The following is a 25666-nucleotide window of genomic DNA, read 5'->3' on the forward strand; positions in this document are numbered from 1 at the left end:
TATTCAATTATAAGAGAATCTAACAAAACCACAATCTATTGTAAAATGAATTAAAATCCATTCTCAGTTATCAATAATTATATATCACTGATGTGGTAGAAATACCTTTTCTTCACTTAGTACTGAGTTAAAGTTGTCTGACCATCCAGGATTTAATGGTCCATCTAAACATAACCAGGTGGTACTTTGATTCTGAAAAATATAATGTGCTTTATCAATTTCCATAATCTCAAACATATTAACATTTTTTTTATTTAAAACACTTCAAAAAATAAATTGAAAAAAAAATTGGGGAAAAAAACCATGCAGAGATGGTTTATTCATCAAACTCCTATGGTAATTTGGAAAAGGCAGCATAAATGATAACAAAATCATATCAGTTTACCATTCAAGATTTGACTACATTTGAATAATACCTATTTATAAGTTCATTTACATTCTATGACATACAATTTGTTCTTCATTAAACCTACCCTGTTGGCTTTTCTACAAGATGATGTGACTATTCCATCCACCCAGTCATGGTTGTCCTTCAGATAACCAAACATAATGGAGTACTCATCTACAACCATGGGGTTAATTCTGATGATTTTATGTTGTGATTCTGCTGGGTTTGATGTACGACTGATGTGGGACTGACGTGACTGTCCACCTCTGACCTGTGTACTGAGGGCATCTACGAGGGTCTGTATACAGCTGGTTTTACCACTACCAGGTGGTCCAGCAACAATCACTCCTACAAAACATACATATTGTTTTATAGTGTATTTCTTTATGGGGAACATGCATGGATATAAAATCCTATGATAGTTTGTAATCCCATTTGGCAATTCACCTATTATGAAAATCACACATATATAGAAATGAGAGTTTTGATATGATGGCCAATGCGATAACTTTTATGCTTTAATGATGATTACTTGAAGTATTCTCCTGATATTTGCAAGTATTTTATAATACTATGTAAACATTTATTTGTTTCTTAGTTGATATGAAGTAAATTGGTTATTCCCTAAACTTAATTCTTGGTATGTAAATAACTCTTTGGGGAATTTTGTGGTATTAAATAAGCACTTGTGTTTATACAGACATAGAGCATTCATCAGAGACATTTAAGCTTTGAGACCATTGGATAATCTCAAATGTTGGGAGACAAAAATTACACAGCCAATACTACATAAATTCAAATATTCTTCGAGGAAAAATACATCTCTTTCCTTTCTTCAATCCTTAATTGCAGTGTTTGTATAGATAAGTCTGTATGTGTGTTTTATTATCCAGTAAATGATTGAATCTGTATTGTTATGCTTATAAGTAGAAAAAAGTTAAATCACAAAAATACTGAAAGTCCCTAATCAAATGGCAAAATCAAAAGATAAAACACATCAACTTTTGTTGTACTAACCATGATAAACTTGAGATATTTCGTATAGTTGTTTACATCTACTAATCCAGGGATCATGGGCAGATAACCCTTTATCTACAGCCTTGTGTTTTAGGGCTAGTTCTATATCTATTCCACGAGATCGAGCAGAATGAGTGTTCTTTAACTGTGGGGCTTCTGGTAATCCAGTGAATACATCATCTAATATATTCTTAAATACTTTGTTGTTCTGTAAATAGATGTATCAAAGTTGAGAATTGACATTTTATAAAACGAAGGCTGTTATTCCATATCAGTTTTGACATCATGAAATAAACCTTGATTGATATTATTAAAGAATTCAAAACAATGAATTGTATAAAATACAAGTCTAGTGTAAACAATATTCTAATGTGAAAATAACAACATACCCATTACAGTATGAAAGTTTAATTAGGATTGGAATTCCATTTCCATTTTATAAATTCATCTCGTAGATATTTTAGAATTTTGTAATATCAATTTTCAAACCTTGATTTTGAAAAATATAAAAACTTGACACGATAAAAATACAGTTTTAAAATGTTTGCGTGATATATACACAATACAAGTATATTTACCAAAACACCTATTTATTGATCTAAAAATCATAAATTAATTATATTTTCATAAACTAATTATATTTAATAGTTTACCTCATCAGTCATTCTAGGGCAGATAACTTCCCTGATGGTCTGACATACTAATGAATGTTCTATCTTAGCAGCTAAGGTCATAGGGTTAGGTGTTCCCATTTTTCTCTGGGTGGCTGTCATTGCACCTCCCATTTTCATTGCACTTGGTGCCACTAAAATGGATACAAAGAACAATTCTAACTCATATTTATTTTTAGTTTTGTCATAATGAGTAAAATTAATGACAAAATTAGGTTTACTCAATCTAGTAAACTGTGAGCTGTAAGCAATATTATTTTTTTAAGTTAATGGTTGGGTCTTTTGTAGTTTACAATATGGTATGGGCTGTACGTCTATAAATAGCCTCATTGGCAATTAAATCATATCTCCAATTTTTTTTATCAAATGAAATAATTGATCAGCTTTGTTCAAAATTCAATTTTAATCTCATCAGTATATAAAAGTTTTACTGAAGAAGTATATAATAATACGAATAAAAGAAAAAATTAAGTGAATGTTCATAGAGACAACAACCCAACAATACAAAAAACCTAATGACATTTATTAATCAACATTACAAAAAGCACTTACATGTAACACTCATTTGTTGGTTCATAGGGTTTCCTTTAATCTGTGTCACATTATCGGAAGCTTGACTCTCTGATCGTGATGTTTCTTCACGTCTAGCATCAATCCTGTCTTGGTACTTATCATCCTTGACCAGTCTCTTCTTTATAGCAGCTCTCTTCAGTACTCCAGCCCATGTAGCTATACCAAACAGGTGGTGAACATCTGGGGGCCTATATACAATAATACAAATCAATAACATATTGATAAGAGATTTTCAAGGGACAAATCATTTTTGGAGCTGGTATTTTATTTCAACAAAAATCATTTAAAATTACCTTTCCTTAGATCTGTAGAGTTTCAACTGAATCATTAAAGTTGAAACAACTTAAAATTTTAAATAACTTGATAAAAAAATGATTATAATTGACCTTATACGAACATTTTTAAAACACAAAATAATTATAAATGTTTATTTTTCGATATATCAAGATGTATAATCTATCATGTGATTAAGTCAGCCAAATTCCATTTCTCAGGGTATTTGCTGATGGGTAATTATACTTACAGTTGATTAATAGTAAGATCTGAAAGTGTCTTTAGCCAAACTCAATTACTTACAGTTGATTAATAGTAAGATCTGAAAGTGTCTATAGCCTAACTCAATTACTTACAGTTGATTAATAGTAAGATCTGAAAGTGGCTTTAGCCTAACTCAATTACTAACAGTTGATTAATAGTAAGATCTGAAAGTGTCTTTAGCCTAACTCAATTACTTACAGTTGATTAATAGTAAGATCTGAAAGTGGCTTTAGCCTAACTCAATTACTTACAGTTGATTAATAGTAAGATCTGAAAGTGTCTTTAGCCTAACTCAATTACTTACAGTTGATTAATAGTAAGATCTGAAAGTGTCTTTAGCCTAACTCAATTACTTACAGTTGATTAATAGTAAGATCTGACAGTGTCTTTAGCCTAACTCAATTACTAACAGTTGATTAATAGTAAGATCTGAAAGTGGCTTTAGCCTAATTCAATTACTTCTGAACGTGTCTTTAGCCTAACTCAATTACTTACAGTTGATTAATAGTAAGATCTGAAAGTGTCTTTAGCCTAAACTCAATTATTTACAGTTGAGTAATAGTAAGATCTGAAAGTGTCTTTAGCCTAACTCAATTACTTACAGTTGATTAATAGTAAGATCTGAAAGTGTCTTTAGTCTAACTCATTGTACTTACAGTTGATTAATAGTAAGATCTGACAGTGTCTTGAGTCTAACTCATTGTACTTACAGTTGATTAATAGTAAGATCTGAAAGTGTCTTTAGCCTAACTCATTGTACTTACAGTTGATTAATAGTAAGATCTGACAGTGTCTTTAGCCTAACTCATTGTACTTACAGTTGATTAATAGTAAGATCTGACAGTGTCTTTAGCCTAACTCATTGTACTTACAGTTGATTAATAGTAAGATCTGACAGTGTCTTTAGCCTAACTCATTGTACTTACAGTTGATTAATAGTAAGATCTGACAGTGTCTTTAGCCTAACTCATTGTACTTACAGTTGATTAATAGTAAGATCTGACAGTGTCTTTAGCCTAACTCAATTACTTACAGTTGATTAATAGTAAGATCTGAAAGTGTCTTTAGCCTAACTCAATTACTAACAGTTGATTAATAGTAAGATCTGAAAGTGGCTTTAGCCTAACTCATTGTACTTACAGTTGATTAATAGTAAGATCTGACAGTGTCTTTAGCCTAACTCATTGTACTTACAGTTGATTAATAGTAAGATCTGACAGTGTCTTTATCCTAACTCATTGTACTTACAGTTGATTAATAGTAAGATCTGACAGTGTCTTTAGCCTAACTCATTGTACTTACAGTTGATTAATAGTAAGATCTGACAGTGTCTTTAGCCTAACTCCCAGTATGTTTGGTACTTTGAATCCATGTGAAGCACATTTAGCCTTCAACACTAGACAGTAATCTGGTTTGACTAGAGATACAGTTCTAAAGATGGCTGACACATAGTTTGGCATTCTACATGATGGATGTCTTACACTGGCATTGGACGTCATGTGTAGAGCTAAACCTTTCTTCAGGTTAATCTGAGGAGGAAAATCATTACAGTAAGTGAAATAGTAATTTTTATTTTTATTTACTTTTTAAGGTACTACAATTTAAAAAAAAAAAAACACTTTTAAATTATTATTTTTTTCTTATGCAATTTTTTTGTATGAAGAATGTTGATAGAAATAATTTTGGAAGAAAAATCCATGACATCATAATTTTATAGGACGAAAAACATTTAATACAGATAAATACAGGTATTTTTCTCCCAATAAATAATAGTCGAGAGTTGGTTAGATGCTGTTTGTGGCGTGTTTGCTATTCTTCTTGCTTTTGTACAAATCTGTATTCTATAATCATGTTGATCAAACCTTACCTCTTGTCCATTGCTTAATGAAGCATAACTGTGTCTTGATTTAAGGGCTGACAATACAGATGTGACGAAATCCAATACAATAGACATAGACAAGTTATTCAGGTTCTGGGATTCATCAAAACAGGCCCAGCATCCATCCTGAAAAAAAACACCATTATAATTGTCAAATGATTAAAATAAAAGCATTAAAAAATACACCTCTACTTCCTTATGATACAAATATTATAACATTTAGGAAAACACCATCTCAATTATAAGTAAACATTTTTTTTTTTTTTTTTTTAATTTAAATCTTACAAATGATGGACAGGTAAGTGACTATACTATTATTAGTAAATATTTTTTTTCTCATTCAAATCTTACAAATGATGGACAGAATAGTGACTATAGAGTTTCATATCTTTTATGTGAAAAGGAAAATAGTCTGAAAGTTAAGAAGATAATTGTTACAAAGGTATATGTACAGAGGAAGCATTTTAATTTATGTATACTAACCATAGCAGTTCCTTGTACAATCTTTCCCATACCACTGGTATCACTCTCTGGTGAACATTGTACTAACATCAGGAATTTACCAAAAAGGTTGGCAAGTCCCTGAAAATAAATATCAAACACACTACTTGAAAATCTAATAAATATTGTTCTTATTGTCAACTTAAATCTAACCCTAATGTTATACATGTACAAGGAATCTCTGACAAAAATTTAGTATGTTAGAATATTTTTTTGACTTTTCTGCACAAAAAGTGCTTAGACCATTTAATCCTGTGTTGTTTAAATAAAACTCGAGCTGGGCTATTTTTGGACTTACATTTGAAGGCTAATAACAATGCACATGTAAAATGTTCACACAATCTATACAGTTTTCTTTATAAGATAAATAATCAAATTTTTCTAATTATTTGACTTGCTTAAAATTTAGACTACCTCAATAAATATGCAAATACTCATTTTTTTTAGGTAGCTTAAATATAGGCTTCAATATATCCTATACTAACCTTGACAGTTTCTGTCTTTCCAACACCCCCAGGGCCAACAATATGACTTCCCTGTACATTGTTAAGGGCCTGTGACATTGTGAGGAAGCATCTCTCTGTGACGGGCGTGAGAGCCACGCCAGGTTCTGCACCATAGAATTCATTACAGTAATGATAGGATGAATCCAGAATCCAGATCAATGGTTCATACTCCTCTTCTGTAATTGTTAATAATATGTTTTACAATTTGTCAATTTTTTTCTACAAAAATAAGGATATTATTTCTGAATTTTAAAAGTTTCACATGACATATAAAGATATATGTTTTTTTCAATCTTAAGGTGGTACCTAACACTTCAGGGAGATAACTCTGTAAAATCAGCAAAACGTTTTAATTATGTTGTGTTGTTACGGGAATATTAAGCTTTTCAATGATCAAAATTGGTGTTTGTCAAACTGCTATATAACCAGTGTAAATATTTCTGATAAAATGGTTGATCATAATTTTTGAAATTTGTATACTTTTGTCAAAGGGTCAAAGTAAATACTTTGTCAAAATTTTATGAAAATTAAACGAGCCAAATTAATTTAAGTGAAAGTGTTGGGTACCACCTTAACACAACAATAAAAATAAAATAAATGGAAGTAAGATATCATCATAATTCACAATAAATAGATTTGTTCAGTCAACAATAAAATCAAAAACAAAATATACAGTAATTCAATAGTTTCTTTCAGTTGAAATATACTTATTTTCTATATCTCAAGAAATCTTATGTTCCTTCTTTGATTATTTTTTTTTTTAATTAATAATGCAATGAGGTAAGTAAGGTAGTAGGAAATTAAAACAAAAAGGAAAATATGGGTAAAAAATGAATAATAGTTATATATAAGTTAAGTGAATTGGAAACCAAGGAGCCTTATTTACTCATATGCAAGAAGAAAAAAATGTCTTAATTGATCTATGCAGAAATCAGAATCAAAATGTAATCACAAAATATTTGAAGAGAATATGTATACTTAAAACATTTTGAAGATTTCTATAGCTACTGTGATTTCAAGATCAAAATGTATTTTACAAATAACTTTAGTTTGGATTTATGTTCATTTTTTAATCTGCATACCCTTGTGATCATCAATCATGTTCATTCTTTAAAATGAAGTAGTAATTTTGCAGAAGATCTTTGGAATTTTTTTACAGACAACAAACACCTAGTGTAAACAAAAGCTAAAACTGGCTTCTGACCAGGTGAGCTAAAAATCTGTAATTTCAAGATATGAAAAATAAAGCTGTGTTGTGTACTGAAGCTAGAAGTGGAAGTATATGTAATAAGAAAGAGGTGTAAACAATCTGCATTTAAAAATCTGATCATAAAATACATGATCAAAATATAGTGCATTTAAAATTAGAAAATCACAATGAGAAATAGAAGAACATTTGCTTCATTTAAAATTGATAAAATGAAAACTGTTGTTTCATTCAAAATCTAAAAATAGAAGAAAAAAAATACAATCTTATTTGGAGATTAAAAATCTAATTTCCTGAAAGTGCTGAGATTCAGAATTTTATCCAAAAAAAAAGTAAATGAGTTGCAGAAAGCAAAAAATATATTTGCAGCTGTGCAGTGTCTGCAGAAAACAGTACATAACTGAAAATCCGTCATTCTGCAATGATTCTATAAATATTACATTTATTAACAAACTACCAAGCAGAATAAAAATAAAATGTACAATTCCGACCACCTAGAGTGGAGTTCTTACGTATATGTAAATCTGTCAAACTTGTTTGACTAGCGGTATCCTCTCCCATAAGATCATCAGCCTCAGCCACTAGAAGTCAATGTTAATTAGAATAGTAATGTGAACTACTACTACTTATGTGTTATTATCATCATGCAAGTATTTTAAAAATATTTCTATAAATACTCAAAATACTTCCCAAATAAGCAAGCAGTAATACAGTAATATCTCAATAAAACCAATTATTAGCACACAAACATGTTCAACCCTGCTACTTTCAGCATCTGCCTACCTGTAATTCACTGGGTATCTTTTGTTGCTGTATACTCTTTTTTTTTCAATTATGTTCTTAACTTAAATCGGGCTGTTTATTTCCTTGTTTATTTAACATTTACCATGTTCAGCTTTTATAACATGCTATTGGGTATTGGTTTTACTCAAGTTGCTACCTTACAAGTCATTTTGGTCTCTGGTGAAAATTTGCCGCATTGGCAATCATACAACATCTTCATATTTTTATTTTGCTTGAAGTTTTAACAATGTTGTGAATATCTCTCTCAAAAAAATCCTATATTATTCATTGTTTATCTTCCTCAAACTGTCAGAATTAATAATAAGTTACTATACCATGATCATGAATATACATTTTTTTGTGAAAAGAGTAGCTATAACACAAAATAACAGAATATGTGAACACACTTTGAATATTTTAACCATCGCAAGCATATATATAGATTATTCATAATGCAAGTCATCTCATGCAATAGTATTTTTTTGTGTTTCACAATTATAAGCTTTTTAGCCCAGATGTTCTGTCCATGCAATATAGATCTACTGTGAAAAGATCATTATATATGTATATATTTCTAGCATTAGTATATAAAACTATGTGAGCATGACAATATTTAAATTATCAACCTACCGACAGGGTGATAATAACACCTCACACTCCTCCTCCATTCAAAATCAGTTGATTCTCGTAACTTTCTATTGCACATATTCTCTAAAACATCTCTTAAATACAGGGATTGCTGCAAAAAAATACACCTCAATTTAAAATACATCCATATAGATATTATTGATTATTGGTATTGATAAATTAAAAAGCAGCATCTGTTTAGTCTTTAGTCCAAGTGCTGGAATTTCTCGCTACATTGAAGACCTGTTGGTGACCTTCTGCTGTTGTTTTTTCTATGGTCAGGTTGTTGTCTCTTTGACACACTCCCCATTTCCATTCTCAATTTTATTTAGTATTTCTATCTTAATTTTTTTTTAATTTTTAATGTATTCCAATGATTTAAACCAAAACACCAAAATAGCCAGTTGGAAAACACATTTTACTTTATTGCCTGGTTTTTAAATACATGCATAAAGCATGCATAAAGCAAAGAAAATACAGAAAATCTACTTGCAGTATTAATACTTGAATCCCTAAGTATACTTCATTCAAATTTTCTGATACAGATTAGTCAAAAGGTCATATATTTTTCTTCACTTTTTTAATTTTAGAAATATAGTGACAACTTTCATCAACAATGATGTAACTAATAAATTTGAAATGATAACAATATTTAATATCATGATATATTATTCAAATGCAGCCTTCTATCTGATGAGTTAAGCCTTTTTCAACTGATTTTTATAGTTTGTTCTTATATTGTACTGTTATACCACTGTCCCAGGTTAGGGGGAGGGTTGGGATCCCGCTAACATGTTCAACCCCGCCACATTATTTATGTATGTGCCTGTCCCAAGTCAGGAGCCTGTAATTCAGGGGTTGTCGTTTGTTTATGTGTTACATATTTTTTTCGTTATTTTTTTTACATAAATAAGGCCGTTAGTTTTCTCGTTTGAATTGTTTTACATTGTCTTATCTGGGCCTTTTATAGCTGACTATGCGGTATGGGCTTTGCTCATTGTTGAAGGCCGTACGGTGACCTATAGTTGTTAATGTTTGTGTCATTTTGGTCTTTTGTGGATAGTTGTCTCATTGGCAATCATACCACATCTTCTTTTTTTTTTTAAATTAGAACAACAGATAACTGTTTATCACTTATGTTAGATCAAACTTACAGCCACCATACACTCCAGTCTAGATTTATGTACAGGTAACATTGGTTCCTCGATGGTCCTCCAGGCTCCTCTCATCAGCACTGATGTCAGTTTAGAGGTATGGATGGAGTATCGTTTCAGGGCACCATGTAGAGCTTTACGATCATACTTAATTTCAGAAATTCCAATCTCACACTCTTTGGTCCAGAAATACAGCATTCCAATCTTACATACTTGTGCTGGATACTATCACAGCAAATATAAAATTTAAATTTACGCAAAACTGTTACTGGTAATATATGTAATAACGTGTTTTCCTTTAAAAAACAAGATATTTAAAAAGTTTTCCAATTTAGGTTTTTTACCAATAAACCCATACTGTAAACCAACTCATATATATTAAATAATTCATTTTACATTAAAGAAATTTACTTTCACAACCTTATAGCCTTACTAATGAAAGAAATTTGAATTTAAAGAAACTCTTTAAAGAAATGGTTCAAGTTTGACATAATGATAACAAAGATTTATATTCAGTTATTTTTCTAATTGTAAATTTGTGCTAAAATAAATCATTTGCAAAAATTATTTTGTCTAGTTCTTCAATAATAGAAACATTTATGTTTTTCAACAAGAAAATACACAGTTTCACATTTTAAATCATGACAATCTATTTTCTCACAGAAAAATCTGAAATATTATTATTTAAGATAACTGACCTTTGATGCCCATTCATCCATGACCACCCCTTGATTACAGTCCTGTATTATACTGTTGTTCATCTCTTTGATAGTCTTGGCCATCGATTCACTTAGTCCTAGAAGCCATACTTCTACACCATCAGCTAGCTTCACCTAAAATTTAAATGAATATCATAATTTCAATTTTTAATTAGTGCCGGTTTGGGACTTCCTAAATAGAGACAGACCTAAATTATATACTGTGCATTTACCATTATTCATTGGATACTAATTTTTCATGGATTATGTGGATACCGGGTAACCATCAATTCAAATGTTCAAACGATGTTCAAGTTATCCACAATCCAGGAAAATTGGAACCAAGGAAAATTATATGAATCCTAAGCCATGGAAAAGAATTTTATTTTAATTGTCTCAGTGTTGAAAAGTCAACTTTGGGACTAAAAAGAACAAGTAACAAACCTTATCTTTCAGTGCAATAGTTTCTCCCTCAGAACTTGATATGGCTGTAGCCTCATACAGTATAATGTCTTCTATGATACCTTCTGATGGTAGATAGGATGGACCATGCTGCATTACACTTGGATTTAAACTCTGAAAATTTTAAAAGTACAGTATTATTCTAAATTCAAGACGTACATGACGTAATATGAACATTTTACAAAATATGTTTCCAAAATTAATATGTTTTACTTTTTATTACATTATTTGATAGACTTTGAATGAATTTAACATTAGGATAATATTTCTGTCTTAATTCTATAGTTTACCATTTGTATAATACTATAAGTTACAATAATAAACAAGTTTTTTCCTCTATATGAAAGTCAGGGAAATCCACAAACTTGACATTTTTCAATATGTCAACACGCTTCTGAAATTTAACATGAAATTTGTTTTTGTAAGAATTTCAAACTTCATATGGATATAGAGTTTACATTGGCTGATGTCTTACTGACAATACCTATTTAAAATCAATGATAATTTATTTAAATAAAATCTTGCCAATTTTATGCAAACATGAGAAAAATTACAAGCTATAAAACTCATAGATTTCCCAGGCTTATACAGGTGCTGTAAATGATAATGTAGTCTGAAAACCCAATTTAAAGTAACAAACAGTAATTATAAGGATATGATAAAAATTAATACATAACTTGCATTAGGAAACAAACATGCATTTTTTTTTAATTATTGTGTTTAAAACTTGAAAGAAAGTAATTGGTTTTATAGCTATAAATACGTTACCATCATAAATTCTGAGTGTAACCCCAATTGTGTCATAGGTCAGATGGAAAATCCCAACTAAAAATAAACGTATTCTCACTGGTCCGGACATATACCCCTTTTTTGCCCATATTCTTACATTCAATTTCCATCTGCGACATCGGTCACACGTGCACATCAAACAGATTCAACAGAGAAGTGTTTAGTTTTTTGAATAGCTTAATTGCTTTTCATATATATTGTGTATTTTATTGGAAATATATTCCCTTGTTTTGTTTAAATTTCTAAACAAATTATTTGTGTTTTTTTGACTAAAGTAAAATTTATTATGGACTTTAATTTGAATAGTCCGTATGTAAGTATTCCTGGTTCGGACTATCTCTTAGATGGGTCACTACCTTTAAGTCCCCCCCAAACTACCAGTACATTGACCGGAGTTTCGACAACGGTGTCTGGTAATGCTACCTATCCGACCCTTTCACAAGGTTCAGCCATGCATTTTGGGGGGGTACCTACGTCAACTTCGGTGACTCATACTTTATCTAGGTCTGTTAATTCAGCGGGTACTATTAGTTCTGTCCCAGGTACAGCTATGGGCTTGAACTTGCCAGGTTCTAGACCCCCATTATCCTATTGTGGGTATATGCTTCCCAACACGGGCACACAACCTTTACCCTCATGGTCTCAGCCACCTTGGCCACAGTCTTACCCTTATGGTGGGTTTATGCCAAACCAACCTGGTTTTTGGCCTTATAGGGACAATTTCTATGGTCCCCCTTCTGGGGTAGCTACTACACCACCTTTAGCTCCTGCTCTACCCGTAGCAGTATCTTTGACTTCTGCAGTAGCTCCTTCTACCACCGTACCTGACTCTCAAGCTTCTAGTTCTTCACATGGTACTCAGGTTTCTGATCATGCATCACCTTTGGATGGTTTACAGAAGTTACTTTTAGACTTTGGTGAGTCTTTCAAGGCAGAATTCCATACTCTATCCAGTCGTATGACTCTACTGGAAAATAGAGTTTCTTCTCATCAACCTTCTCCAGCTAAGTCTGTAGAATGTGATGAGAGGGAGGATGACGAGCTTTCTGTTTCCCCTGGGAGTCATGAAAGGGCTTTCCTCACTGATGAGGATGTTGAAAGTTCTTCTTCTCCCAAGCCCCTGAGCCTTCTTCTAAGTCAGCTCAACAACCTCCCACCAAGGAGACTGAGGATCCTCCTTCCTTGAAGGATCTTAGGGATAAGGTGTATACCTTGATGAGGGATGAAGCACATATCCCTTTTCTCTCTCCTTCCAAGCCGAAGAAACCTTCTTCAACTTTTGAGGCTTCCTGTGGTATTTCTCAGGATACTGTGACTTCTCACAATTCTTTTCCTGAATCTGGCCATATGGCTTTTGCTTTACAATTTATTAATGAAGGTATCGCTAATTCTGCTAGTGAAAAGGTTTCTAATAACAATATCTCAGGATTTGGAATGTCATCCTTTACTGATCAGGTTAAGTACAAGGATTTTGATATCTTTGATTCTTCACTGGGTAGACTTGTTCCCAGTTGTGACAAATCTATGTCATCTTTATTGGGAAAAAAGCCAGTAGATGGTCTTCGTCTCACTCAACCTGTTTGGTCAAAGACTGAGAATCTCCTTCGTAGTGCTTCTCCAAGTTCTTGGCACAGCCGAACATTTTCTAGCTGCAACCGGACATTTGCTTAACAGCGAAGATTCGGTTGTTCCAGCAGAAGTACGATCCTTCTTACTTCAACTGGATAAAGCTTTAGGTTCATCTCAGTTGATTTTAATGGGTTCTATTGCTAATTGCACCCTATCAAAAAGAGCAGAGTTTCTTGAAAACATTTCTATAGCTGAGCCTTTGAAAGATTCTTTACTGAAATCTCCACTCTCTGACAAGATGTTTGGTTTACCCTTACAGCGGGTTCAAGAGGAACTCAGCAAAAATCCTCCTCCAGTCAAAGTTAGTGTACAAGTTACTAATGGCAAGAGGTCGGTTAATGCTCCATCTAGTTCTAATAGTACTTCTGCTTCGGGTGGTCCTCCTTCTTCTGCTAAGAAAAGGAAGAATAACTACGGCAAACCGCAGAACAAACCCAATAACTCAGGAAAAAGCTCAGGTAAGCCTTCTGGTGGTTTTAAGGGTTCCAAGAAACCTGGGTCTAGTACCTAGGTTCTTGCCCCCTCGTACGTTATTGACAGCTTCCCCAGGGGAAAATTTACAACAAGTTCCTCAAAAATCAATACCAGTAGGGGGGAGGTTAAGTTTTTTCCTAAATCAGTGGAAGAAAATTACCTCAGACTGTTATGTGCTGTCAATAATTCGAGGGGGATTAACACTTCAGTTCAAGAACCCACCTCCTCTATCTGCAGTTCCAATAAGTTTGTCTCATACACAAGACCCAGTCAAGTGTCAACTTCTGTCAGTAGAAGTGGACACTATGTTACAAAAAGCTGCAATAGAGGAGGTGTCGATCTTAACTCTGTCTCCGGGATTTTATTCCCGTCTTTTTCTGGTTCCAAAGAAGACTAGAGGAATGAGGCCAGTCATAGACCTATCTATTCTGAACAAATTTCTTATTATTCCCCACTTCAAAATGGAAACAAACAGATCCATCAGGGCTTCAATCCTTCCGGGAATGTGGACTACTTCTCTGGATCTTTCAGACGCGTATTTCCACATTCCCATTTCCAAAACTTACAGGAAATACCTTCGCTTCGTTTGGAACAACAAAGTTTTCCAGTTCAAGGCTCTCCCTTTTGGCCTGTCTACAGCCCCTTTGGCTTTTACAAAAATCATGCAGGCTGCTATAGCTCACCTACATTCCCTGTCTATTCAGATTCATTCCTATCTGGACGATTCCCTTCTCAAGGAATTTTGCCCAATCAAATTGAGGGTTCAGACAGATTTGGTCATCAATTGTTTTCTGTCCCTAGGCTTCCTTATCTCTTGGAAAAAGTCAGAGATAATTCCGTCTCAAGACTTTGTTTTCCTGGGAGAACATTTCCTAACCAGTGTAGGCCTAGTCCTCCCACCAGAGGAGAAATTTACAAAACTATGTCAGAAAATACATTTATTCCTGACGGTTCAATCAGTCACAGCACGTCAATTCTTGCAACTTCTGGGTCTATTGAACTCTCTGGCAGATGTAATTCCATTGGGACGACTTCACATTCGTCCGCTTCAGTTTTATCTACACAAGTTATGGATTGCAGCTTCACATGAATGGGAAGCATTGATTCCAATCACTCAGCCTTTATTTCCACACCTTCAATGGTGGTTAGTACGGGAAAATGTAATGAGGGGCCTATGTCTGTCCCCTCAAGTTCCCAGTCTAACATTATTCACAGATGCCTCCACCCTCGGTTGGGGAGCATATCTGGAGGGGCTTACAATCTCGGGAGTCTGGAGTCCAGATCTTTTGGAAGAGCATATCAATGTATTGGAAATGAAAGCAGTTCTGTTTGCACTGAATCATTTCCAAATGTCTCTAAAGAATCAGTCTGTCATTCTGGCCACGGACAACACAACAGTTGTAGCTTATCTCAAGAATCAGGGAGGAACTCATTCACCTTCTCTTTATCAGATAGCCAGAGACATTCTCCTTCTGTGTTTTCAACTCCAGGTTCATCTAGTGGTGAGACATATTGCGGGGCACCTCAATATTCTAGCCGACACTCTATCCAGATCTCTTGCTCCAGTAAACACGGAGTGGGAACTACTTCAAGTAGTTTTCAAAGCTGTGACTCTTCATTGGGGGTCACCTCAGATAGATCTGTTTGCGACCAGTCTCAATCACAAACTTCTAACATTTGTGTCTCCGGTTCCAGATCCAAAATCTTTTGCAGTAGACGCAATGAGCCTATCTTGGAAAGGAATGTTCGGGTACGCCTTCCCTCCTTTCAGGTTTCTCTCCCCAGTACTTCAGAAAAAAGCAGGGGAAAATTGCAAGATCATAGTTATTGCTCCAGCATGGCCAAAACAGTCTTGGTTTCCAGACCTTCTGCGCCTATCATGTGCTTGTCCTCTAGTTCTACCTCTGAGACCAGACCTTCTGTCTCAAATCAAGGGCAAGGTTCTTTATCAAAATCCAGAAAAACTTCATCTACACGCCTGGCTTCTCTCAGGGTTAGCCTCAGAAAGAGAGGTTTTTCTGAAGGAGCAACCAAGCATCTCACAAAGTCTGTCAGAGACTCCACTAGCATTGTCTATGATGCAAAATGGTCAATCTTCTCAGATTGGTGTAGTGAGCGGGAAATTGATCCTTTCCAAGTCACTGTACAACAATTAGCAGACTTTCTAGTTTTTCTTTTTGAATCCAAAGGATTATGTCCCTCTACTATTAAGGGATATAGATCAGCTATCTCAAGAACTATTCATATTTCTGGTGGCCCAGATTTTGGAATCAATGAACATATTTCTCTTTTGGTTCGTAGTTTTAGTCTTGAAAGACCAAGACAAAAAACTTTAGTTCCTAAGTGGGACCTTGGACTAGTTTTATCCTTTTTAAAACTTCCTCCTTTTGAACCAGCAGAAACAATAGATTTAAGGTTTCTTTCCTATAAATGCTGTTTTCTTTTAGCTTTGGCTTCTGGACGGAGAAGGAGTGAAATCCATGCCTTCTCTATTTCTGATGCTTGCCTTCGATTTAACAGGGATAAATCTTCTGTTACTCTTTTAACGGATCCTGCTTTTTTGGCAAAGAATCAGATTCCAGATAAGGGTGCAGAACCAGTTGTGATTCCTGCACTCCCTAGCGATTCTATTTCTGTACTTTTATGTCCAGTAAGAATCCTTTCTATTTATCTGGAAAGAACGTGTAGTTTACGTTCTGTTTCTAACTCAAGACTCTTTATTCCTATTAAAAAAGGAATCTCAGATCTTTCTGTTAAAACTATTTCTACTTGGATATGCAAATGCATATCTTTAGCTTATGGTTCTTCTAAGGCAGAACTTTTAAATAGTTTTAATGTTAAAGCTCATGATGTTAGGGGTATCTCTACATCCTGGGCTCTGTTTAACAGTGCATCTTTGGAAGAGGTACTGTCTGCAGGTTTCTGGAGAAATGAGAACTCTTTTATATCTCACTACCTCCAATCTATGGCTACTTTTGCCGAGAGTTTATACTCTCTTGGACCTATAGTTTCAGCACAAAGATTGAACTTTCCTCCTGTTTCTTCTGTTACAGGGGATTCAGCTTTACGTTAGATTCTGTTACTCAGAATTTATGATGGCAACGTATTTATAGCTATAAAATATTCAAATTTTAAAGTAAATTTGGATTTTATTAGATAAATACTTACCATCATAAATTATAGGTCCCACCCACCTCCCCTTCATCCCCTTTCCTTATGTTTTCTGTCTTGAGGAAATTGAATGGAAGAATATGGGCAAAAAAGGGGTATATGTCCGGACCAGTGAGAATACGTTTATTTTTAGTTGGGATTTTCCATCTGACCTATGACGCAATTGGGGTTACACTCAGAATTTATGATGGTAAGTATTTATCTAATAAAATCCAAATTTACTTTAAAATTTGAATATTTTGTCTTGAAAAAGATAGGCGCGAAAAACGATACGTTTCTGACATAGCAACTGGTTTTCTAAGACAGTCCAATCAATATTTGATGCAGGGAAAAAGAAAATTATTCCCTTGCATAAAACAGAAAAAATATAACAAATTACATAGCACAAAAACGTTGCAATCAACAACAAAAAGAACAAATAACAAAACTTTGGAGAATTGTGTAGTATAATACCGAGACATTCCAAATACTTTTCTTAGAAGTCGTACAACTTCCAAGATTATAAACTTTGCTGTTTCTTGACTTCTTATTCTTACTCTGATTAAAAAATGAAATAAAAGTTATAAATTGTAACATCTTAACTCAACTCAAATTACACTGGAATATGCTTTCCAAGCAGGATACTCTCTTATATTTTACATTTTTACTGTTCTTATTTTAAAAATTTCAAATGAAATAATTCTATTTTCTACAAATTTAAGTGAAATTTTCCATATGGATGTTTATCTAATCAAGCCATTCAAAGATATCAAATACTTCTGAATAAATCTATGTTCAAGATGGTATATTATATATGATGGTACTATTTTTCTTGTAATATATATCAAATCTCATCATAACCTCTAAATCTTCCTAAAAATGCATGAAATATTTGCCACTGGACTTTGACCAACCAACAATCAAGCAATTCTTTCTGTATAGACCATTAATATAAGCTGTATTTAAATTGAATGTATTCTTGGTACATACTGCTTAGGATTGCGAGTAAGATTAACTATAAACAGCTTTAAATTAAGTAACTTTAAAAATATAGAGATATTTTCATTTGATTTTCATATCCTTCAGCTAATTATTGCTTTTTCATTTAGCAAAAAAGCAAAAGCCATCAATTCAAAATATCAATTCAGAAAAAAATTATAAGCAAAGAATACAAAAAAGTATGTATACAAGTTGAAGAATATTACTAGTAAAACTGAACATGTTAATTATAAAGTTTATTAGTTTTTCATTGAAAAATATAACAGGGTTGATATTTAAGAAAAAATATATTGCATGTCACAAAAGGTAAATATTCTTGCGATTTTATCTACTAGTATGTCGTTGTCCTGTTTTATATTATGTATACTTTGACCGGGCCTTTGACCTCTTTCACTGAACAAGTCTTGGTTCTAACTAATTAGGCATTGTACCATCTAAAATGAATGCAACTTGATGCTAAACTAGAGCTCTATTTCCTCAAAAGCTTCATGGCTTATGTCTATCATAACAACATACATCATTGACAATGAAATTCAATAGGGGTTATGACCTCCGTACATGCAAAAAATGCAGTGATTTTCATTAAGACTGGATGAAATCCTCACAGTTGATTGTGCCACTAATCTTTTATCATTGTGAAATATTGTTGTTTTAATTCTAGAGGTCTGACATTTCTCTGACCTTTAAAAATATACAAGGGTCATTCTATATTGTGAAACCTTTTTTTCATTTTCATTTTGTGAAGTTACATATTAAAGTAAAGCTCCTAGTTGTCTTCATATTCCATAAAGAGGTTCTGACTTTGTACCCTCTTAAACTTTTAAAGAAGGAAGAAAAAAGATTTAGGATTATTTAATAATTCATTAGAGGAATGCCAAAACAGGTTACGATTTTGTAGGTTCAGGCCAATTTATTAATGTGCTAGCATCTAACTTTTCTTTTTTCTTACACAGCAATCAAACCATGTGCATGCATTTTGTTATTTTAACACTTTATATACCCTTAATCCCTGAAAACAATAAAATAAATATATCATTTAATTGTGAAATAATTCTTTTTTACAACCTTGAATCTGTGTGCATCACGACTGCAATTTTGTGAAATCATGCAATTTTTTTCAAATACAACATTTACATGTATAGTGTTGGTACAACCAGCACAAACCATTTTGATGACAAACATTCATTTTATCACATGTGCATATAGTTCCATATATCATCAATACAAACGTATAACATAAAAGTAATATAAAATTGAATACAACATCTCTATACCTTCTTAGTTTCTGAGGTGGTTGGAGCAGAAACTTCATCCTTGCTCTAATTATAAATATCATTAAAATAAAGTAAATGTATTTTTATTACCTTTTTAAATATTCAAATGGCTTTCTATTACTTCAGGGATCACATAATAATAGCAATTAATTGTCAAAATCTTATTGTTAAATTACTTTGTTAAGCCAACTATCCTAACTAACACCTTTAAGTCACCAAGTCATGATGAACATTTGTCTCTAAAAACACTCTAGAATGCCACTTTAAAAACAAGGTTGTTTATAACATTTGATAAAGTATTACTAGTTTACTGCTAATATTTAAAGGTTAGTCAAGTTTTCTACGAAGGAGAACAAGAAATGAGGATGACCAAGTCTCAATATACTCCATTTCACTTTTATTCTGCTACCAAATATAAGACACAGCCTAATTCAGTAATGACAAAAACATTTTTTTTATAGATTTGTATAAATACTTGATAACCTTAATACTGCATCTTATAAATATTAATATGGCGTCCTCATTTCATTTCTCTTTGAAATTAGAATAACATTCTACTAAAACTCTTTTACTTGTTCATTGCTTTAAACACTGAACAAACTTACATAATGTTCTGTAAGTCTCTTATCTATCTTTGGTGGTGTGGTGCTCCTAAGACTAGGAGACAACATAGATTTACCACCAGCTCGAGAGCTTGTATTGGTCCTGTGTCCATCAGCACCTTTGCCAAATCCTATTTCATCAGTTGGTAGCTCATCCTCGGGTGGGTTGGCTTCTTCTAATTTGACATCTGATATTGAACTGAACAGTGATCTGTTGAAAAAAAATGTTAAATTTTCAAAAATATAATTAAATTTTCTCACAAATGAGTTTATTTCTTAAATTCTTTATAAAAAATAATACTTGACCATGAATTGTACCTTTTTAGTAGACTAAAAATATAAATACAAAACTGTCACTTCAATTCAAAAGTTGAAATATTCAAGTTTACTCTAACAGTAGTTAACCTGAGGTCTGGACTAAACATTTGCTTGACACGTATTAGATAAATATACATTGAGGGAATGTCCTGTAGTTATGGTGATGGATTATGAACTTACCTTAGGTGTGGTCTGACTGACTCCATGTCTGCTGGACGACTCAGGATTGACAATAGAATAGGATCAGAGACAAAGTAAAATCTAGGGAAAGCCCTCCTCTTGTTGTCTAGATATACCATCAGTGATTTAAAACAGATCTCTAACTCATCATAGATAATCTTATAATGGAGGACCTTAGATCCTTCTCCTCCACCATGGCAACACTGTAAATAAAAACAAAGTATTTCACAAATCTACTAAAAATGTGGATTGTTGTATACCCCTTCCAATATGCTTTTTTTTGTACTTTGACTGACAAGCTTTCTCTTTTGTAACTTAATTTATTTAAAAAAATTTTTAGTTTGGGTTTGGTCTACAGCTTAGCATATTGTATAGATGCCTGTCTACTATTGAACAATGTATGCTGACCTCTTGGGTCAGTGTTTTTTTCTGGGCACTCCGACTTCCTCCACCAATAAAACTGGCGGCCATGAAATAGCCCAAAAGTAGTGCTTATAATTGGTGTAAAAATACAGAAAATCAATCAACTGTTGATCTCTAATTGTATTTAGCTAATTGCTTTCTCATCTATTTAGCTCATAATTCATGTTCAGGTGGTACCCAACACCTTAACTAAAATTAATTTGGCTCGTTTAATTTACTTAAAATTTTAACAAAGTATTTACCCTCTGACAAAAATATAAAAATTTCAAAAAATTTGAACCAACCGTTTTATCAGAAAATAATCACTGGTTATATAGCAGTTTGATAAACACTTATTTTGATCATTGAGAAGCTCAATATTCCCCTAACAACACAATGTAATTACAATGTTTAGCTGATTTTACAGAGTTATCTCCCTGCAGTGAAAGGTACCATCTTAATTCTCATTTTCTTTTTATACAAAAACCCATAAATGACTGTTGACATAACCACCTTATTAAAACTCTAGTTAAACTATTCCATCATATCAGGTTAACCATCCTATGTTAAAGTTTACAGAATCAATTATCATACCTGAAGAACATTCCTTGTATCAAATGCCTTTTTCATCAGTTTCATCCAAGTTTTATCTACTCTGGTAAATCTTTTAGCTTCTTGAGGCAGTTCCTAAACAAGAGAAAACGATCTATATGACTTTTCGTCAACAATGTACTGAAATTCTGATTATTTTTTATAATATACTTCATAAGTCTTCGCCAATCTATCAAAATTTTCATATTTATAAGATTATGAAAAACTTACAGCAAAAGCCAATTTACCATAAAGAAGATAAAGTGAAACAAAAGAAGTCAAAACTTATGAAAGTCAATAAAAATATCAAAATACTTGTAGATGTCTGTAAAACAGTTTAGCTTTTACTATTAGTATTGTTTAAAATTACTAAATGCTACTTAAAAATTACATAAAAAAAATAATAAAATGAACATCAGCTGTTAAAAATCAAATTTAGAAGTTTTTAAAGTTATATTTGACCATAACATGTACAGAATATAACTTTAATCAATCTATAAAGGTTAACCATTCATACTGATGAAAACCAGTTCTTAATTCAATAGTAATGTAAACAAACCCTAGCCGCAGCAACATTAGTGAAGACAGCTTCCAAATACTGCCATAAATCTTGTACTTCTAACCACAATTCTAACACTTCAGCTACTTCCTTTAGTTTGACTGCCAGAGATGCTGTTTCTGTTCTCAATGGAGCTATATATTTAGATGTTAACATGTTAGCCAGTAAAGCCTGAGAATCTTCTAACTGTTCTAATAGTCTCTCAGTAAAGGCTTTGTCTAGGTACATGGGTCCACGTTTCTTGTAATGTTCAAATGCTAACACTTGTTCTGTCCATTCTTCCTCTGTCACTTTCATTTTGATCTCTAATTCTAACTCTCTGGCTGCACCATGACAGATTTCTTCTATTTCTGTTTTATGTCTGCAAAATTTCAATCAAATTTTATAATAACAAAGAAAATACATCATGGAATATATTAATTTCATGCTATATCAAATTGTGTTTATTCTTATGATTAGAAAAACAAAATAATGCCAATGAGGATGACAAAAAAAAATCTTGCTTATAGCTATTTCTTCATTTACAGTTGAGATAATGTGAAACAATATTCATATTAATCATAATTTTCCTTATTCCTTAACATGAAATGAAATTCGCTGTTTTAGAATTTAATAAAATTGAGAAGGGAAATGGGGAATGTGCCAAAGAGACAAAAGCTGACCATAGAGCAGACAACTAATGCATTCTGGGTTATATTCTCAAAAGCCTGCACCAAAATGTTGTGATTGGTTTATAACGTTCTAATCGATGGAAATTCAACCATTGACGTAAATGTTTATTCCATTTCGGTGTACAACAATGAAATTACCTATAGTCCTTTAGATTTTATAAAGTGAATAAAACATACATTGACTTCTAGATATTTCTAAAAAAAATTCAAGCTGTAGGGTTGCTATCTGATTGACATATACAATTTATCTCCAGTTAACGACAGAGGAGGTTTTGTGGTTGTAATGGTATGAGTTTCCTGACTGAATAAAATTGAGAATGGAAATGGGGAATGTGTCAAAGAGACAACAACCCGACCAAAATAAAAAAACACAACAGCAGAAGGTCACCAACAGGTCTTCAATGTAGCGAGAAATTCCCGCACCCGGAGGCGTCCTTCAGCTGGCCCCTAAACAAATATATACTAGTTCAGTGATAATGAACGCCATACTAATTTCCAAATTGTACACAAGAAACTAAAATTTAAATAATACAAGACTAACAAAGGCCAGAGGCTGGGACAGGCGCAAAAATGCGGCGGGGTTAAACATGTTTGTGAGATCTCAACCCTCCCCCTATACCTCTAACCAGTGTAGAAAAGTAAAAGCATAACAATACGCACATTAAAATGAATGTTCATTTTTAAAACACTTTAATACCACACTTCATATAATAATTATCAAAGATACCACGCTTATAATTGTAATAAAGGTCAATGCCTACACCTGATATACAAAAACATAAATCTCTTTATTCATAAAAAAAAACTTACTTGATTAATTCTATCTCTAAAAGATGTTTTAATTTGAACACATTGGCTTCTAATGGGAATGAACTGTGTGTGACAAACATAACTCTGGACCAATGTCGATTTCTTATTTCCTGAAAGTACACAAAATTGTTAGCTTCTACGAACCATAAGTAGTCAAATTGCTTCTACGAACCATAAGTAGTCAAATTTACATTTATAGGTTAACGAAACATAAATAAACAAATTAGCGTAAGCACAGCATACTTCATATTTTGAATTCAGAAATTATTTTCTTTCCTTGTTCAATGGATCTGTGAACACAGCTTAAATTCAAATTATTTCATATCCTTAAAATATTTCAATTGTAAAGAGGCCCAACTAAGGATCCAATCACACATTCTATGATTTCTGGGAGTCAAAATAACTTTTTCTTTCTGTTTGATATTCATATAAAATGTTGTGAATGTATTTTGTATTATTCAATTGTTGTTTTTGTTTGTTTTTGGTTTCTTTTCTTTATCAATATATATAATAAAGTATACGCTAAAGACAAAATACATATTTTATTCCTCCAACAGAACAAACTATTTATGAACATAACCAAAAGGGTCAAACTATTTTTTCAATAACTGAACATAGTTATCAAAGGTATCAGGATTATAATTTTCAGTATATTTTATATAAAAAAAAGAATATGTACAAAAAAAAAGATGGTTTGGGTTTTCCTTCTAGTAACAGAAATCCCTACATTTTATCCTACCACTGCAAACATTAAGATTAAGGATTCTAACAGCTAAGTAAGTTGAACATATACACCACTCTATACAGAACTTAAAGACTTGACAAGTCCACAATATCTGTTATTTCAACATAAATAAAAACAAATTCATGAGTCTTATTTTCAGCTAAACAGTTAAACATGCATTTTAAGCAGACATTAACATGTTTTCATTTCAATGAAACATTATTAGATTTGAAAAAATGGCCAATTTTCAAATTAAAATGTTGAATGATCCATCCTCATATTTTCTTGTGCAAATTTGATAGTCTCCATGTCAATTCTTTTCTTATTGCTATAAGTCCTAAATAATCAAATTATTTGTTGCCTGTTGACTCCTTTATTCTTCTGCATTGTTGTATTCCTCCAATTTCTACATCGCTGACTTCCCCCTACACATACTTATTTTTTTTTTGATAATGAAGCAGATATTTTTAAGAAATGTTTGAAGCAATTTAAGATGATGAATCAAGTAGACCCATAGTTACAACAAACCAATCAAACACACCCATACTTACAGCTATATCATATTTCTCATCTCTCTGTTTAAGGTACACATATTATAAGATGGTGCATATAAATATAGTGGTATAAGCAAAACTATCACAACTGCAAAATGTGTGTGCTCTGAAATCTATGTTAATCAATTTACCATAGAATGTATTAATAATCATTTTTGTATTAAATTTCAATTGAAAAAGTGAATATGTAAAGGTGTATTATGTACTGTAAATTCAGAAATTATTGTGTGCATTTCTTAATCGAATATTATCATTTTAGCTTAATTAAAATGTGATTTTAATTTTTGCGATATTGAGAAAAATCCTGTTTAATTCATATAAAATATTTCAAAATGAAAGTTTCAATCATTGCGAGTATAACCCTACTGCATTTTTAGCAATAATAAAAACATCACAATAATTTCTGATTTACAGTAATCCTTTCACAGATGGTCAACATTTGAAATATATTTTTATCTTTGATGAACAAATCAAGTTTTATGTATTTTACCTTAGAATTAAGTGCCTTGAGAAGAGGGAATACTTCTAAGTAAGTCTGTAGAGAAGTCTTCAGATCATTATATGCATCTTTATCCTTCAGTTTACTGGGTAGAGCCAAACATTCATCCCAGTATCCTTCAACCTAAAACATACAATTCTTTATTTTATATCATATCAAGCCTGTAGACAGGATGTCTCTGAGGAAGGGGGTATTAGATGTCATGATGCTCAGACTATCATAGTCAAACTTCAATCTGAAACCCAACTTCAAGGATGTTTGCTACTCTGTTTTCATTGGGGATAAATACAAAACGCCTTGTCTAAATTGTGTATAGATAAATATTTTTCCTAAAAAATGGTATCCTTTTACAATTTAAAAAAAAAACTTTGAGCAAAACTTTAAAGTAGTGCCTTTATATAACAGCTTCCAGAAAAATGTGGATTCCTACTTAAAGTA

At 32.3% G+C, this 25666-nt stretch overlaps 1 protein-coding gene across 1 annotated transcript in view; it reads right to left on the reverse strand.

The window, feature by feature from the left end:
- LOC134687647 (uncharacterized) overlaps positions 1-25666 on the reverse strand; it is a 108211-nt gene that overhangs the window by 58998 nt on the left and 23547 nt on the right. Inside the window, exons 24-44 of the mRNA XM_063548100.1 lie at positions 25220-25351; positions 23452-23561; positions 21971-22331; positions 21415-21507; positions 20419-20621; positions 19924-20131; positions 19319-19363; positions 17520-17603; positions 10986-11117; positions 10542-10676; positions 9844-10068; positions 8693-8801; positions 6052-6248; positions 5549-5647; positions 5054-5191; positions 4489-4715; positions 2629-2837; positions 2059-2210; positions 1406-1613; positions 474-736; positions 106-192 (exon numbers count right to left, since the gene is read on the reverse strand). Coding sequence (XP_063404170.1) covers positions 106-192; positions 474-736; positions 1406-1613; positions 2059-2210; positions 2629-2837; positions 4489-4715; positions 5054-5191; positions 5549-5647; positions 6052-6248; positions 8693-8801; positions 9844-10068; positions 10542-10676; positions 10986-11117; positions 17520-17603; positions 19319-19363; positions 19924-20131; positions 20419-20621; positions 21415-21507; positions 21971-22331; positions 23452-23561; positions 25220-25351 — 3417 coding nt within the window. The remainder of the gene's footprint in view (positions 1-105; positions 193-473; positions 737-1405; positions 1614-2058; positions 2211-2628; positions 2838-4488; positions 4716-5053; positions 5192-5548; positions 5648-6051; positions 6249-8692; positions 8802-9843; positions 10069-10541; positions 10677-10985; positions 11118-17519; positions 17604-19318; positions 19364-19923; positions 20132-20418; positions 20622-21414; positions 21508-21970; positions 22332-23451; positions 23562-25219; positions 25352-25666) is intronic.

Source organism: Mytilus trossulus, chromosome 10 (genome assembly GCF_036588685.1).
Source record: "Mytilus trossulus isolate FHL-02 chromosome 10, PNRI_Mtr1.1.1.hap1, whole genome shotgun sequence".
Classification (NCBI taxonomy): Eukaryota; Metazoa; Mollusca; class Bivalvia; order Mytilida; family Mytilidae; genus Mytilus; species Mytilus trossulus.